Source organism: Equus asinus, chromosome 30 (genome assembly GCF_041296235.1).
Source record: "Equus asinus isolate D_3611 breed Donkey chromosome 30, EquAss-T2T_v2, whole genome shotgun sequence".
NCBI lineage: Eukaryota > Metazoa > Chordata > Mammalia > Perissodactyla > Equidae > Equus > Equus asinus.
Window position 1 is genome coordinate 22,025,928 of NC_091819.1, and position 18,669 is coordinate 22,044,596.

The following is an 18,669-nucleotide window of genomic DNA, read 5'->3' on the forward strand; positions in this document are numbered from 1 at the left end:
AATAGAATGGATAAATATATGGTATATTCATCCAATAGACTATACAGTAGAGAAAGTTAATGAGCTACAGCTACAAGCATCATGAGGATGATGCTCATAAATAACAATGAAGCTACACACACACACACACACACACAGAGTCAACCCTCATTATTTGTGGATTACATTTTTGTGAATTTGCCTACCTGAAAAATTTTTTTGTAACCCCAAATCTACAGTCACAGTGCTTTTGTGGCCATTCGCACACATGTGCAAGTGGTGAAAAGTTTGAGTCCCCCTCTGTACACATTCCTAGCTGAGATCAAAGCAGGTGACACTCCGCCCTCTTGTTCCAGCCCTCCTAGTGTAGACAAGTGTTCTTTTCACTGTTTATTTAGTGCCAGCTTTTTTACATTTTTCTGTTTTTTCTTGGTCATTTCACTGTTTAAAATGGCTCCCAAACATAATGCTGAAATGTTGTCTAGTATTCCTATGCACAAGAATTCTGTGAAGTGCCTTATGGAGAAAATGGATAAGCTTTGTTCACTCATGAACTATAGAGCTGTTGGCCATGAGTGCAATGTTAATGAATCAACAATAAACAGATAAGATGTCTTTAAACACAAACACACATTAAACAAGATTATGTGTTGATTGGTTGACAAAAATATGAGCAGGAACAATGGTTCAGTATTCACTGATGCAGTGTTCATGACAACTTTACAGAACATAACTACCGCAAATAAGGAGAACCAACTCTGTGTGTATGTATGTGTGTGTATATATATAGAGAGAGAGAGAGAGAACTGGAGGAAAATATACAAAAATAACAGATTTCCTCTGAGTGATAGAATTATGAGTGACTTCTATTTCTGCCTTATATTTTTCTATATTTTCATATTTCCACAATGAGAATATATTGCTTTTATAAGCAGAACAAAATTGAATGACATTTTTAAATTAAAAAATAAAAACAAAACAAAAAGATGAAATGATTGCTGGATCATGGCCTTAAGCAGAAAATCAATTTGTAAAAACAAAATTTCTTAGAACATGAATAAAATCAGCCATGAAGTTCTGGAAGTACAGAGTAGGAAATTAACAAGGATTGTTTAAAAGATAAGCATGAGATTGGACACAAAAACCTTTGCTCCAGAAGTTAAATTCTCCCTTTATAGTCTGCGCCAGCTCTTCCCAAAACCCTGAATCCTATACCAAATTAAAAACTTATATAGACATGTGAAAAGGTGCTCAACATCATTCGTCACCAGGGATATGCTAATCAAAACCACAATGAGAGACAATTTCACACCCACTAGGATGGATAGAATCAAAAAGACAGATAATAACAAACATTGCAAGGATATGGAGAAATTGGAACCCTCATATGTTACTTATAGGAATGCAGAATGCTGTAGCCACTTTGGAGAACAGTCTGTAAGTTCCTCAAAAAAATAACATAGAGTTACCGTTTGACCCAGCAGTTTCACTCCCAAGTATATACCCAAGAGAAATCAAAGCATATGTCCACAAAAAAACTTGTCATGAATGTTCATAGCTGCATTATTCATAATAGCCAAAAAATGAAAACAACTAAAATATTTCTGATGAATGGACAAACAGAATGTGGTAGATATATAAATATATAGATACACAAACACATTATACAATGGAATGTTATTCGGCCATCAAAAACAGTGAAGTACTGGTGTGTGCAACAACATGGATGAACCTTGAAAACATTATGCTAAGTGAAAGAAGGCACAAAAGACCACGTATTATATCATTCCATTTACATGAAACATCCAGAATAGGCAAATCCGTAAAGACAGAAAGCAGATTCGAGTTTGCCTAGGGCTGAGTATGACAGGGATTTAGGAAGTGAACGCTAAAGGGAGTGGCGAGTTTTGTTTTGAAGTGATGAGAATGTTCTAAACTTGATTGTGGTGACAGTTGTACAACTCAATGAATATGCTAAAAACCATTGAATGTACACTTTAAAGACAAATCTAATGACGGCGATGTGCCTGTCTCTAATCCCCACAGAGACACGCCTACAAGTCATGCAAGCCCCTGAGTTCCTGGGTCAATGATCTCATCCAGCGACTGAATTTCTTCAACACCTGGGCCAAAATGGCTTACACTGCACTACATCATCGGTATGGATGAAAGCCGCTTCACCTTTCTCCCTGACTTTTTCTTAGAGCCTAACCACTTACAACGTAGTCTCGCATGCTTGGCCTCTTTGGGTTCTCACAACAACATGTGAATTAAGCTAGAGAAGAATTCTTAGCTTCCGTTTAGGATGAGGAAAGGGAAAGCTAGAAGCTGAGAATCTCGTCCAAGCTCACTTGACTCTGAAAGACAGACAGAACCAGAACCTAGTACATTTCTCTTTCCATTATTCTACGCTGTGTCTCATGAAACTAGCAGGGGGAAATTTGAAAAGAAATAAGAATTAGCTACATGCAATTTTTAAATGTGTTTAAAACATAATACAAAATAATTTGAAAAGCTCGAGGGTGGCTGCCACTTGCTGAGTGCCCCAGTGTGTTTCTGTCACTCACTTAATGCTATAGTAACCTGTGATGGGAAGTACCTGCTATCACTCATCATCAGCCTCATTCTAGAGACGGGGAAACTGAGGCACAAAGATAGGAAGTAACTTGCCCAAGCTCGCACAAGTAGAAGGTGGAAGCATTGAGATTTGAACCCAGAAAATCTGGTTCCAAAGTCTGTGCCAACTGCCTTTGTGCCATTTCACTATAAGCGAGTGTTACTATATACCTTTAGAGAGGTCAGTAACTCAAAAACAAACCACAAGACTCCGCAAGGCCCAGCCAGGACTCCCGCCATAATAACAACATCCCTTGTTACCCAAATCCATGGCCTTCCAGCACTGTGTGGTCTCATGAGGTTTAAAGCCATAGCTGGCTTCCATTAAGGCACAGGACAAGGGTCCTGAGTGGGGAGAGCTTGCGATGAAAAGGAAAGGAGGGACCTAGAAGGGGCTGGAGGAAGTTGCTCTGATCTTGGGAGAGCGTGCAGTTATTATGCCCTTAACCACCCCGACCTGTGGTCTGCCTCCCAATAGGTATATGAAATTTATCTCAACTTGGAAGCAGCATGTTCCATCATCTAGCCAAAAACGCAAAGACTCTGCTGATCAGAAGAGTGATCTCCTTGAAGGATTTCCTGCAAGATACTGGCTCCCAGCTTTCTTCTTTCCACAAGGTGAGCATGAGAAGCAGGGCCAGCCCCACACCCGGCTCAGGTAAGTTTGGACCCAGTCCCTCCACCACCACTCTCTCTTTCTCCCTCCCCTTTAGGATGAGAGGCCCAAAAGACAGCCCCTGCACCCCTACAGGTACCAGGGCTCTCACATGCACCAGAACGGTCTCTCTTCTCCCTCCCCACCCACCTCCCTCCCTCCCCCTAGCTCCTCACACACCAAAATAGACCATCCTTGTCAGACCTCGCCTGCACCGTGGCGAGTGTCTCACTTGCTCATCTCTAGGCCATTGATTCTGTGATGTCAAAGGCCAACACCAGCTCCCTCCCAAAGGCCACTACATTTTGAGGGGACTCCTGGAGATGGGCACCTACCCAAAGGCGTTATTCTGCGCTTCAGCCATTTCCATTCATCTATTGATTTAACACGAATTAATGAATGAGTGTTGGCTGGGTCCTGGGCCCCACCTGCTCAGCACAAATGCCCATCAGGAAAGACAGACATCCAACCAGAAGGTGTTACAACGATGTGCAGTCGGGGGTGTAACAGGAATCGTAAAGGGCGGCCCGAGGCTGTGAGCTCCGTGCGGGCAGGAGCAGGCTGGTTCCACGCCCTGTTGTGTCCAGCACCTGAGAGCCCTCAGCACCTCAAAAGCTCTGGATAAATATTTGAAGAATGAATGAATGAATACTTTTGGAGCATAAAACAGAGGGACCTAAACTAAGGGTCAGGGAAGGGCACCAAGGAAATAACTTCTAAGATGAGTCTTGAAGCATGCTACCAGGTAAGTGTTATCCAGAGGGGGACAGAAAAAGAGAACAATTCACACCCTTACATAGACCTTACTGGGTGCCAGGCTGTGTTCTAAGGACTACAATCTCTTAGACTTCTTACTATTACTATCCCTATTTTCAAATAGGAAATCCTTGGCACAGAAAAGTTAAGTAATCTGCCCAAAGTCACACAGCTAGTAAGTGACTGAACCAAGATTTGAATTTAGCTTGTCTGACTTGAAAATTTACAACTGACCTCTGCACTAACCTGGAAATAGCATCCTTATTAGAGAGAATACCATTCAAAGGCCCAGAGGTGAGAGAGAAAAAAGCACATTACAGAAACCAAATGTTCATTATGGTCAGAGTGAAAGACTCACAAAGAGAGGATGGCATAGGGTAAAGCTGGGAAGATAGGCATGGGCAGGCTCCCAGGGGCTGGATAAACGCACTAAGGGAGTCTACTCCATCCAGCGGTAGTGGGGACCACTGGCATGTTTCAGGCAAGGGACGTCATGATCTGATGGCTGCAGCACAGAAGAAGGGCAGGGGCAGATTGGAAAAGCACAAGGCTGGAGTCTGCTTTGTTCTCTAGGCAAGAGCTGGTGTGACCTGGAGTAGGACAATGGTAGTGGGGTAGAAGACTAGAAGGATGTTTAGGAAGCAGAACCAACTGGACTCCATGTTTGAGAGGATGGGCTGGGAGGGAGGAAGGGGTAAACATGACTCACAGCTTCGTGGCTTGGACAGATGGGTGGATGCTGCTGTCATTACTGAAACAGGGAACACAGGGAGAGGAGCACGCTGATGAGGAATAAAATGATAGTCTTGTCAAGTTTGAGCTGTTCGGAGAATACAAACACCACGTCTGGCAAGCAGTTGGTTATATGGGGCTGGAGCTCAGGAGAGATGTCTGGGCTAGACAGAGACCGTGGTCAGCAGTCACTGGGCACCTCAGACAAGGCCACAGTGTGACGGCTACTACCACAGGCACAAAGGTGGTCAAACCCAGGTCTTGTCTCCTGGAGCCTGCAACTGTCTGAGAGGTGCACAGAGGAGGGCAGGGTCACTTCTGCCTGGGTGGGCCTGTAGAGCCGGCTCCTCGGGCTTTGAAGAATTATAGGGAAATCTAGGAAAGACCATCCAAGGCAGATGGCATGAGCAAAGACCTCAAGTCAGGTGCATTGTCCTCTGGATATTTCATATAGCAGCAGAGTAGGCATGACATGCCAATAGGGCAGGGTTTTAATTGCCCAGGAAAGGAGACTAAAATTCAGTCTGTGAGCACTGGTGTGGTAGATTCTGGGCAGGGGCATTACATGATCAAGAAGTAGGACGAAGCTACTAAACTGACAATTTATGCAGAATGGATTCCACAAGGGAAAGAGGAGCTGGTGGCAAGAAGAGCAATTAAGATTTGTGTTAGGTATCTTGGTATCAAGATACAGAACACAATCCAAACTTGCTTAAGCAAAATAGGGCAAGTTCTAGGCTCATATAAATGGAAAGGAAGTCAAGGGATTCCGGGTTCAGGCATGGCTGAATCCAGGTAGTCCACTGTCTTCTGTGTCACTCTCAGCCTGCCTCCTCATATCTTAGCTGTTTTCACTCTATCTTGGTCTCATTTTTTTTCCTGCTGCACATGGCCTTTCTCCATGCAAGCAAGGGAAAAAATGGCCACAAACAGCTTAACAACTCCAGAGGAGAAAAGAGACTTCCTTTCCCGAATGTCCATGTCATTTCCTGAGAAAGACTCTGACACACTTGAGCCTTGTACTGCCCCTGGGACCCATTTTGTTGCCAGGAGTCTGAGGTACTCTGATCAGCCAAAACTGGGTCAGAAGTAGATACGGTGCCAGAGTTTATAGCCCCTCTACACCCAGAATGAGTACAGGAGGGGCAATGGACCTCCAAAAGCAGCCCACATTCCCCAGGAGGCTCACCCGGCTGGCCAGAGCAACATCACCAAGGCCCCAGTGAGGCGGCTGGATCTCCGCTCTCCTACCGCCCAGCTCTTGCGTTTCCTGACTCCCTTTCTTCTCCACTCTTCCCTCCCCGTGAGACATCCATGTTGCTAACCCCAAGAAACTTTGGGAAGTGCACAGCCCTGAATCCCTGAGATCACTAGGAACTTGTCGGTGTGTGTTTTCTCCAAAGCCTTCCTCGCTGCTGTGCTTCAAGACCATGGAAGGTCCCAAGGAATCTCGATAGACGCCCTCGGCTTTACCCACCATGTGAGCTCTGACGCCACTGACGTGGAAGATGAGGAGTTCTCCACCAGCGTCCAGAAGAAGCTCAGCATAGTCAGGAGAGCCTTTAAGGTACTGGAGCACTTACAAGCTTGGAAAGAGCCATCATTCATTCTTTCCCTCTGTCAGTCAGTCATTCCTTCAACAAACTTGTTCAGCACTTGCCACGTGCCAGGGACCAGACAGGCAGCATAGACAAGGCACAGTCCCCCTTCAAGTCCAAATGCCACCAAACTTCATCTCTCCCACTCTTTCTGTAGCAGATAGAATTATAAATAAATTCAAGGAATAAAAGATTTAAATAAATACAATAAATGAACTTTATAACTATCCCCTGTTATAAATGAAGACTGAATGCTGCTGAGATCAGGATTAAAGGTGATATTTCAAATCAGTGGGGCACACCTCCTCATGGCTGCTCACAGCTCGGCTGCCTGCCACCAGGGACGTGCTCATTCCAGAGCTCAGCCAGGTTCCCAGCAGAACCCACCCCGCCACAAGCCTGCAGTGACCCTCGGGGCCCTCAGCAAAGGCGCCGAGAATGACCTGAGGAGGCAGCTGCGGTGGGGGCACACCCCAGGGCTGTCACTCTCCCCCCATTGCCCCCTGATTTGAAGGGCCGCCGTTGTTCACTACATTCCAATCTGTTCTAGGAATCTATTTTTCTACTCCAGGACCAGCACCCCACAGGTCAAGAGGTTTTAAAGTTATGTGTGGACACTTGGTAGAGCAAGTCAGTCCTCATTTTTCCTTTTTTTTAAATCAACTTTTTGTTTTATTACTTTTTTCCATTTTTTATTATGGCAAAATATACATAACATAAAATTTACCATTTGAACTATTTTTAAGTGTATAGTTCAGTGACATTAAGCACATTCACAGTGTTGTGCAACCATCACCATCATCCGTCTCCAGAACTCTTTCATCTTCCCAAACTGAAACTCTGTGCCCATTAAACACTTACTCCCCATTCCAGCCATCCCAACCAGCGCTCTACTATTCATCTCTATGAACCTCACTACTATAGGAACCTGACGTGAATGGAATCATAGTATTTGTCCTTTTGTGACTGGCGTATTTAACATAGCATGATTTCTCCAGGGTTCTTCTATGGGGTAGCATGCGACAGGATTTCCTTCGTTTTTAAGACTGAATAATATTTCATTGTCTGTATATACCACGTCTTAGCTCAGGCTGCCATAACAAAACACCACCAACGGGATGGCCTAAACGGCAGAAATTTATTTTCTAATAATTCTGGAGGATGGAAATCTGAGATGAGGGCGCCAGCTGAGAGCACTCTTCCTGCTTCCAGGCAGCCACCTTCTGCTCTCTCCTCACTGGCCTTTCCTCCGTGTGCATGGAGAGAGAGAGCTCTCAGGCCTCCTCTTGTGAGGACGTTGTCCTATCAGATCAGGACCCCACCCATATGACTTCATTTAACCTTAATTAGTTCATTAGAGGCCCCATCTCTGTATACAGCCACACTGGGTGATAGGACTTCAACACACGACTTTGGCTGGTGACACAAACATTCAGTCTGTAACACCACATTGTGTTCATCCATTCATGTCAGTGGACACTTGTGCTGTTTCCATCTTTTGGCAATTGTGAACAGTGCTGCTATGAACATGGCTGTACAAATATCTGTTTGAGTCCCTGCTTTCACTTCTTTTGGTTATATATCTAGGAGTGAAATTCTTGGATCATATGGCAATTCTGTTAAATTTGTTAAAGAAATGCCATTCTATTTTCCATAGTGCCTGCACCATTTTAATTCCCATCAACAGTGCACAAGGGTTCTGATTTCTCCACATCCTCACCAATACTTGTTTATTTTTCTGGTTTTTGATAGTAGCCATCTCAATGGATGTGAAGTGGTATCTTACTGTGGTTTTGATTTACATTTCTCTAATGGCTATTGATATTGAACACCTTTTCATGTGCTTATTGGCCATTTGTATATCTACTTTGGATCAATGTCTGTTCAAGTCCTTTACGCATTTCCTAAACAGGATTTTGTTGTTGTTGAATTGCAGGAGTTCCTTATGTATTCTGGATGTTAATCCCTTATCAGATGTATTATTTGCAAATAGTTTCTCCCAACTGGTGTGTTGTCTCTTCATTCTGTTGATAGTATCCTTTGATGTCCAAAAGTTTTTGATGTATCCCAATTTACCTATTTTTTCTTTCGTTGTCTGTGCATTTGGTGTCATATCCAGGAAATCATTAACACATCCAATGTCATAAAGCTTTTCCCCTGTGTTTTCTTCTGAGTTTTATAGTTTAGCTCTTAAGTTTAGGTCTTTGATCCATTTGGGGTTAATTTTTGTATACAGTGTAAAGTAATGGTCCATGTTGTATGTTGATATCCAATTTCTCCAACACCATTTGTTGAAGAGACTGTTCTTTCCCCATTGAATATCTTGGCACCCTTGTAAATCATTTAAGCATATATGTGTGTTTATTTCTGGGCTCTCTGTTCTGTTCCATTATTCTATATGTCTGTCTTTATGCCAAATACACACTGTTTTGATTAACAAAACAAATTTGTAATAAGCTTTGAAATCAGGAAGTGTAAGACCTCAAACTTTGTTCTTCGAGATTGTTTTGTTTATTCAGTTGTCCTTGAGATTCCATATAAATTTTAGGATAGATTTCTACAAAACATGTCATTGGGATTTTGATAGGTATTGCATTGAATCTGTAGATCTTTAGGCAGTATTGATATCAGTGTTGTCTTCCAATCCATAAACTCATTGTTCCTTTTAAAAACTATCTTGACTTTTGCACACTTTCTCTTCTAGATGAATTTGAGAATATGCCTATCACATTTCATTTTTTTAAACAACTGTTGGGATTTTGATCAGTTTGCAGTACATTTACGTATAAATGTGGGGGAAGAGTTGCTATCTTTTTAATATTGAGTTTTCCGTATAGAAACATGGTTCATCTTTCCATTTATTCAGGTCATGTATGTCCTTTAGTAAGTTTTGTTTTCTTCACGGTGGTCTTAGAAAATCATTGTTAGATTGTTTTTCTAAGTGTTTTATAAATGTTACTATTGTGAATAGGACTTTTAAAGCCCTACAGCTTACTCTTTGTAGTTAGCCCTCTACCTGGGGTTAGCCAAACTTGAGGCTAAGGGCACAGTTCTGACACTACCTGCAAGTTTGGGGGTCTCCCAAAACCTCCCTCAGGTTTAATAATTTGCTAGAAAGACTCAGAGAACTTCAGGAAAGCACTGTAGTTACAATCAGAGTTTTATTATAGCAAAAGGATACAAATCAGAACCAGCCAAAGGAAGAGATACACAGGGCAGAGTCTAGCACTGGGAGGGCTCCAAGCACAAAGCATCTGTGTCCTCAGGGATGTGTTACCCTGCTGGCGAGGATGTGTAGCAATGTGTGTATGACGTATTGCCAACCCAGGAAGCTCACCCAAGCTTCAGTGTTCAGTTTTTGATTGGGGTTTCATTGCATAGCCGTGTTTGATTGAATCATCACCCACATGGGTGAACAATCTCCAGTCTTCTCCCATCCCCAGAGCTTAGGCTGATATCACTTGGCTCACTGTCCCAACCCTCTGATCTAATGCTTGCTCTTTCGGGCATAGGCAGCCCCTATCCTGAGTCGTCTCATTAGCATAAACTATCTGGACACCACCATGAGTCACCTCGTTAGCATAAACCTTCAGGGGTGGTCCCAAGAGCCCACCACCAATAACAAATTCCAAGGGTTTAGAGGTCACTTCCCAGGAACCAGGGACAAAGGCCAGCCAAAGTCTGTATTACACATCCTTTTATTCATTTCTAATTTTTTTTCTAATTTAAACTGGCTAAGTTTGTCTATTACATTTACTCTTTCAAATACACCAAATTTTGCCTTTATTAATCAACTCTAATGGTGTTTTCTGTCTGCTTGCTTTCCTTTAATTTCTGTTTACCTTTTTAGTTCCTTCCTTCTGCTTTCTTTGGGTTTATTTTATTACTCTCTTACTAGCTTCTTTTTGTTTACTTCCACTGAGGTATAACATACATGGAATAAAGGACACAAATCTTAAGTACTCCACTCAACCACTCAGATCAAGCCCTAAACAACTGTTGTCAGCACCCCAGAAGGCTCCCTCATGTGCCCTCCTAGTTAACGCCCCCTCAAGGGTAACCACTATTCTGGCTTTTATCATCCTCGACTGCTTTTCCTATCTTGAACTTCCTATGAAGAGATTATTCAGGATATACTATTTTGGATCTGGCTTTTTTTGCTTAACACTAAATCTGTGAGATTCATCCCTATTTTGTATATAGTAATTGTGCTTTTTGGTTGCTCTGTAGTACACTGTTGTATTAATATACCATAGTTTATCTTATCTATACTCCAACAGATGGACATTTGGGTTGTTTTCTATTTGGCACTGTTATTATTACAACTACTTTAATATTATTGTATATGTCTTTTGATGGACATAAATACTCATTTCTCTTGGCTATATACCTGGGAGTTTAATGGGGGGAATTTAATGGATAGTTCTATGATTAGCTTTGGCGTAAATACTGCCAAATAGTTTTCCAAAGTGGTCATACCAATCTACAGACCCACCAGTCATGTATGATTGTTCCACATCTTGCCAGCACTTTGGTATCATTAGTTTTTTAATTTTAGTCATTCTGATGGGTATATATTGGTATCTCTTTATGGTTTTAATTTGCATTTCTTTGATGACTAATGAAGTCGAGCACCATTTAATATGCTTATTGACATCTGAACATCCTCTGTTGTGAAATTCCTGTTTGAGTCTTTTGCCCACTTTTTTCATTGGGCTGGTTTTTTCTTATTGATTTGTAGGAGTTCTTTATATATTCTGGATATAAGTCCTTTGTCAGATATTGACATGTATACTGGAGGTATCTTCTCCCAGTATATGGCTTTCCTTTTTACTTTCTTAATGGTGACTCTTTTCTTTGTTTTAATGAAATTCAGTGAATCCATCTTTTCTTCTGGTGTTAGTGATTTTTTGTGTTCTTTTAAAGAAATCTTTGCCTATCCCAAGGTCATGAAAATATTCTCTTACGTTATCTTCCAGAAGCTATATTGCTTTGCCTTTCACAGTTAGGTCTATGATCCACATAGAATTGAGTTTGAGTGCAGTGAGGTTGGGTCAAAGGTTGTTTTTTTCCGTATGAGTATCCAGCTGACTTAGCACCATTTCTTTTTTATTGAATGGCCATCCTCATCCTACTTCACCTCTGTCATCAATCAAGTAATTGTACATGCTGGGCCTGTTTCTAGAATCTCAGTTTTGTTTCATTGATTTATTTGTCTATCTTTGTGCCAGCACCACACTCTTTTAATTACTGTAGTGTATAATAATCATTATCTGGTAGTATAAAGTCCTTCAACTTTGCTGTTTTTCTTTAAAGTTGTCTTAATTTTTGGAAAATTGACTTCTTAACAATATTGAGACTTTCAATCATGAATATTTATTTAGATCTTTTAAAATTTCTATAGCATAAATTTAACTCAACATTTATTTAGTTTTATTATTTAGAACATTAATTTATTTCCGGTACAATGTTCAGTGGAAGAGTTGATAATAGTAATCTTTGTCTTCTTCCTAAAACTCAGAGAACAGTGTTTACTATTTCATCATGTTCTGGCAGTTATAGGTTTTTTGTAGATGAAGAAAATTTCCTCCTATTTCAAGTTTGCTGAGGTTTTTTTTTTTTATCATAAATAGGTATTGAGTATATTAAATGCTTTTTCTGCACCTATTGTTATAATGAGATAGTTTTTATCCTTTGTCATCTTAATATGGTGGATTGAACAGATAGATCTGTCTGGAGTTTATTTTGTTATTAGGTATATTCTTACTTTATTAATATTTCTTAAATGTAAAATGGAAGCTAAATGTGATGAAAGATCTTTTCAACATCTGTGGAGAGAATCATGTGATTTTTCACCTTTATCAATATGATTAATTATATTAAAGGATTTCCTAAGGTAGAATCATATTAATTATAATATCTTATTTTAGATTTTTCCATCAATATACGTACATGAGATTAGCCTGTGGGCTTTTTGTTGTTGTGTGTGCAGTTTGTTGTTGTTTTGCTTTTTACCGTGCATATTATTGACTGTAGTTTCCTTAATCAATCTGTCTTCCATCTTTTAGGGAGTCTCATAATTTCTGATCCCTGGGGAATACTTCCTGTTTTCCAGTGCTGTTATGAATTATTCTTTTTAAAATGCCCATTCTGTCTCCTGGGATCTGGGGGAGGAGGCCAGCACTCATGCATGGTCTGGCCTCTCGGTCCGTGCTGGTCCTCTGCTCAGCACTCATCAGACTGCACTTGGAGATGACTCAGAGAACATCCAGATCACTGAGGGTCGGAAACCATATTGGGAGAAGGATGGAACTGGGGAAATTTATTCTATTGATGACTCTGAGGAGAAAAGAAGTATTTCAAGATGGGGCACATGAAGAACCAGACTCTAACTCTACTAGAAGTACAACTCCAAGGAGTGGGAGCTCCAAGGGAAAGACTCATTCAGCAGAGAGGGCACTCACTTGGGCTAAATCGCCAGTGATGATGGAATGTCCTTTTGTGGATGGGGAATTCCCTGTCACTGGGTGTTTAGGAGAAATTAAGTGATGATTTGGCAAGGATGCTGAAGTGAAAGAAACTTAAATTTCAGGTGTGTTTTAAACTTGAAATTTATTCAATTTGTTTATTAATTTAGTCACTTAAAAATATGTGTTTGACTCATACAACTCAATAGCAAAAAAAAACAATCTGATTGAAAAATGGGCAGAGGAGGCTGGCCCGGTGGTGTAGCGGTTAAGTTCACACACTGTGCTTCCGCAGCCCAGGGTTCGCAGGGTCAGATCCTGGGTGTGGACCTACACACTGCTCATCAAGCCACACTGCAGCGGCATCCTACACACAAAATAGAGGAAGACTGGCACAGATGTTAGCTCAGTGACAATCTTCCTCAAGCAAAAAGAGGAAGATTGACAACAGATGTTAGCTCAGGGCCAATCTTCCTCACACACACACACACACACACACACACACACACAAAGGCAGAGGATCTAAATAGACATTTTTTGAAAGAATACATACAGATGGCCAACAGGTACATGAAAAGATGCTCCACATCACTAATTATTAGGGAAATGCAAATCAAAACCACAGTGAGATATCACGGTTAGAATGGCTATTATCAAAAAGACATGAAATAAGTGTTGGGGAGGAAGTGGAGAAAGGGAACCTTTGTACACACTGTTGGTGGGAGTGTAAGTTGGTGCAGCCACTATGGAAAACAATATAAAGGTTCCTCAAAAAATTAAAAATAGAACTACTGTATGATCCAGGAATCCCACTTCTGGGTATTTATCTGAAGAAAACAGTAACCCAAAAAGGTACCTGCACCCTCATGTTCACTGCAGCATTATTCACAGTAGCCAAGACATGGAAGCAACCCAAGTGCCCATCGATGGATGAATGGATGAAGATGTGGGGGGGGGGGGTATATATATTTATATATTTATATACACACACACAATGGAATATTGTTTCCAGTTTTATTGAGATATAACTGACATAAAGCACTGTATAAGTTTAAGGTGTACAGCATAATAATTTGGCTCACATATATTGTGAAATGATTACCACAATAATTTTGGTTAATATCCATCAACTCATATAGAAATAAAGAAAAAAAAAGTTTTTTGCCTTGTGATGAGAACTCTTAGTATCTACTTTCTAATATATAATGGAATATTATCCAGCCATAAAAAAGGAGAAAATGCTGCCATTTGTGACAACAAGGATGGAACTTGAGGGCATTATGCTAAGTGAAATAAGTCAGAGAAAGACAAATACTGCATGATCTCACTTATAAGTGGAATCTAAAAAACAAAACAAAACAAAACCTCATAGATACAGAGCCCAGATTGGTGGTCGCCAGAAGCAGGAGGTAGAGGGTGAGCAAAATGGGTGAAGGGGGTCAAAAGGCCCCAACTTGCAGTTATAAAAGCCCTGGGGATGTAATGTACAGCATGGTGACTATTGTTAATAATACTGTGTTCTATAGTTGAAAGTTGCTAAGAGAGTAGATCTTAAAAGTTCTCATCATAAGAAAAGAAATTGTAACTATGTATGGTGACGAATGTTAGCTATACTTGTTGTGGGGATGATTTTACAATATATACATATATTCAGTCATTGTCTTGTACACCAGAAAAAATCTATGTGTGTCCAGAACCGTGCTGGGTGTTGGAAGTTCAGAGACAAACAGAATCAGGCTCTTGCCCTCCAGAAAATCAGTCTCTCAGTAATCACGGCCCTGATGCTTATTGGTCAACATTTCTGAGCACCTACTGTGTGCCAGACACTATGCTAAGCTCTTTATCTGCATGATTTAATCCTCAAAAATTACCCTCATTTTATAGCTCAGGAAACTAAAGTTCAAAGAGGGGGAAGGGCCTTCTCCAGATCACAGAGCTCAGATCATAAGCTTTGACCCAAGTGAAGTTGACTCTACAGCCCATTGTAACCTCTTCCGACACGGCCTGTTGGCCCGGCAGAGGCTACAGAGAAGCAGGTGTTCGCTGGGGCCTTTTCCCAGGCTGCACAGGGGAAGAGAAGGGGGTATGTACTGACCTCCCAGCTTTGACTTTTGTCTTCAACCTCCCATCAGATGTTCTCGGTTATTCTGCTGTATACCAAGGATCTGCTTCAGGTTAAGTGAAGTAAGAGTCCTTACATTTATTCTGAGTGGCTCTTTGGAGAGTTAAATGTCTCCAAGATGAGCTGTTTACGAATTACCTAAAATGTGAGTTTTGGGAGGAAAGACCGCTGTACACTGTAGTCAAGTATAAATGGAAGCCACATTGTCAAATGCCTTAGATTGACTTCTTCCAAGACTTACATGAAAGGACAATCCCAGAGCAAATGCAGCATATGGAACTTTGGATTTACATAAAAGTCAAAGAGAAGCAAGAGTTATTATACAAAGCAATCCCAGTCAGTCTTTTATAAGACTGAGTCAGTCTCATTTATTCTTATAAGAATAAGTCAAAATACCAGGTGCTTTATATGAGTTCAGGTTGCACCTCCAGGTACAGACAAGTTCCCAGAGTGCAGAGCTCAGCAAGCGTTGGTGAGCACAGCTCTGCTGCTCCACACTGCAGCTCAGCCGTTCCACGTTGCAGCTTACGGGCAAACGCGCTAGCCCAGGGCCCCAAGGACCAGGCTGCCTGGAGGGTGGGCTCAGACAGCTGTGCCCATCCTTCTCCCAGGGACCTGCCCAGTCAGAGAAGCCAGAGCCCTCCTGGGGGCCTCGTGCAGGGCCACCCAGCCCTCCACATACGTGCGGGGCTGCACACTGCTTTCCAAGCCCACCCCAGGCACAGCTGGAGTCACCGGAGAGGGAACTGCTGGCAACTACATTTTCTACTTCACAAAACTTATCAGAAATTCACTTAGCCTTTTTCGTATCATTCAAAGACATGATATGGAACCCTTCTTAGACTTTTTAAATTTCCAGAGCCTACATGTATAGTTGTAGCCACAATGGTAGAAGCAGGTGACAAAATCTGAGCGCAGTGTATTTTGACTCCTTTTGTGATTATTCTTGCTCTCTTCTGGGCTAAGGAATATACTGGTAGAAATTTGGAGTTTTGAGGTGTTGGAAGTGCTTCCATTCCAGGCTCATCATCAAAGTCTACAAGCTGCAGGACAAAGTTCTCGCCTTAGACCTTGGGGAGCACCCCCTCCGGGCCTGAGCTCCAGATGGAGCATCCTGCCCAGGAACCCACTGACACTGCCTTTCCTTGACTTTAGGGCACAGACCCCCCTGACACTGGAGTTCGTGTTTTTGGTTTATTCATCGAGGGGGCGAGGTGGAATCATGAAGAAAAAATACTAGAAGAATCGCTGCCCCATGAGATGTGCTGTGATTTTCCTGAAATATACTTCTTGCCAACAAAGGTAACCACCCAAATGTTTATCACGACATCTTACACCTCCAAGCTTTCCCTCGGTGACATGAACCATTCTTGTAGTCCCCATTCCCTGTGATTTCACCAGGGAAATTTGCTCATATACTTCAGACAGCAAACAACAGTGAAAATAGCCCAAAATGTTGCTAAAGTCTAAAAATATGCTATACCTGCATCCAATGTTGTTTCTCAAGAGTATGTACTATAAAGCCTTGATAATTACTCATTAAAATTCTCCAGGCATAATTTCCATATGCAGTTACATAACCACCTAACCTTAAATGTATTTAATTCATAACAAATCCCCCAAATCTAGCATATAGAAAATGTGAGGTACTGGTTTGAACTATGCAATTTGACTATTGGATTTTTCTTTTTAAGATTTCTACTGAACGACCAGATGCTTCTGACCAGACTGACTCAGAACTCTATACTTTTGAATGTCCAGTTTATCAGACACCTGAGAGGTCAAGAATTTTGACAACTACTGGCTCACCCTCAAACTTTTTCACATCAGTGTACTTATCCACAAGGAAACCTCCTAGTCACTGGATCACAATGCAGGTCGCACTGCTGTGTGAGGAGAACGAAAAATAAACTTCCAGCCCAAACCATTTAATTTTTGACTCTAATCAGATTTACCTTTCAAGACATTCACGTGTAGTCCACACCCTTCATAAAAACATGTGTGTGTCCAGCCAGATCTGACAGGTGCAGTCTCCTTCTTCCACCTGTCCGTGCACACTGCCACGCGCACAGAACCTTCCGGCTGCTTTTTATTCTGATCAGTGTCTGGCGCTGGGCCCCAGCTCAGGTGACCGCTGTCCTGGGACACACACAGCAGTGAAACCACTGTGCCTGGCCAGGTGCAGGCCATGTTTTTATGAACTTTCTGACCCCAATCACTGACTTCTGCAGTCACACCCATCAAATACACACGTGAAGAGCAGGTCTTCGGAACTTTCTCCAGCTGCTCTGAGCAAACAGAGAACACGACACAGCCGGCCTGACTGGAGACTTCTGAGACAGCTGAGGGTCCTCTCCCCTTAGAGAAACGCAGTCTTGCTGACTTCACAAGAACTTCTCTTCCCACCTAACAACCAATCCTGAGAACTCAGCAAACTGGATTAATATCAAAATGTTTCTGTAGGGAGGATTTTCACTACTGAGCACTATGTTGAGCACTAAGAACTCCCGTAACATCCTCAAACCATCTATGTACTATGTGGTCTATCAGCCAGACGTTATACAGGAGGAAACTGGTGCTCCGAGAGACCAAGTTACCTGCCCAAGCTCACATCGCTGAGAGGGAGCGGAACTAGGATTCAAAGCCACAGTCATTGTCACTTTATCTTGGCAATGGGCCCACTGGCAGAAAACACATCCCATGTGTCCACCAATGAAAATCAACACTCCATCCTCTCTGGGGGGTGGGGGGGCTCATACCCAGAACTAGATCGTATAACAGCCGTGAACAAAATATTAACATGGACTTTTGTGTGTGTGTGTGAGGAAGACTGGCCCTGAGCTAACATCCGTTGCCAATCTTCCTCTTTTTGCTGAGGAAGACTGGCCCTGAGCTAACATCTGTGCCAGTCCTCCTCTATTTTATATATGGGACACCACCACAGCATGGCTTGAGTGGTGTGCAGGTCCACACTAGGGATCTGAACCTGCAAACCCTGGGCTGCTGAAGCAGAGTATGTGAACTTAACCACAATGCCCCCAGGCAGGCCCCAACATCTACTTAATTTTATGTCTAAGAAATTGTACTGTCTAAAAGTAACATCATAAAAAAAACCACATACACTAAGAGCCTAATTGCACACTGCACTATAGAAAAGAATTATAAAGACCTCGTCCCTGTCATTGAGGAATCAGTAAGAACATGATAAAGTACAGGATTTTAACAAAAGACACAAGGTGGGATCCTGTTTGTTCCAATTCATTTGCTAACAGTTTTAGGTTTCCCCATGATTTACTACAACAGTCCATGATTATGGAGAATGCCAGCACACCAAGCCTTTCCTCCCAACAGTACAAAAGTAAAGATCCAGCTAAGAATCACACGATGTGATATTTTAACCTGCTTGTGGCGGGGCATATTCTGACACACCCACCCCGCGCTGCTGGTCACTCTGGGAAGCGATGCAGACATGAGTGTCCGACCTCATCTCGCTGACACACAAGTGCTGTCACACATACTGTCAAATGTACAGATGCTTTTGTGATTAATACAAATCCATCTGAAAGTCTTACTGAATCTACGATAGTTCTGATCATTTCTCTATTTTCTCAAACATCAAATGTTAAATACACAGCCATTATCTGTGATTTGGACCCTCAACTCACCCGTTCCAGCTCTGACTACCAAGAGCCTCGACTCAAGCAGCGGTTGGCAGGCTCCGGGTTCGCCCTCGGATTCCCTGTG

The 18,669-nt window shown here is 42.0% G+C and overlaps 1 protein-coding gene across 1 annotated transcript in view; it reads left to right on the plus strand.

The window, feature by feature from the left end:
• Positions 1-18,648, plus strand: part of DNAH14 (dynein axonemal heavy chain 14) — a 396,896-nt gene extending 378,248 nt beyond the window's left edge. The window contains exons 81-85 of the mRNA XM_070501636.1: positions 2,026-2,138; positions 3,074-3,213; positions 6,142-6,305; positions 16,081-16,227; positions 16,620-18,648. Coding sequence (XP_070357737.1) covers positions 2,026-2,138; positions 3,074-3,213; positions 6,142-6,305; positions 16,081-16,227; positions 16,620-16,835 — 780 coding nt within the window. The 3' untranslated portion in view covers positions 16,836-18,648. The remainder of the gene's footprint in view (positions 1-2,025; positions 2,139-3,073; positions 3,214-6,141; positions 6,306-16,080; positions 16,228-16,619) is intronic.
• The last annotated feature ends 21 nt before the right edge of the window (positions 18,649-18,669 follow it).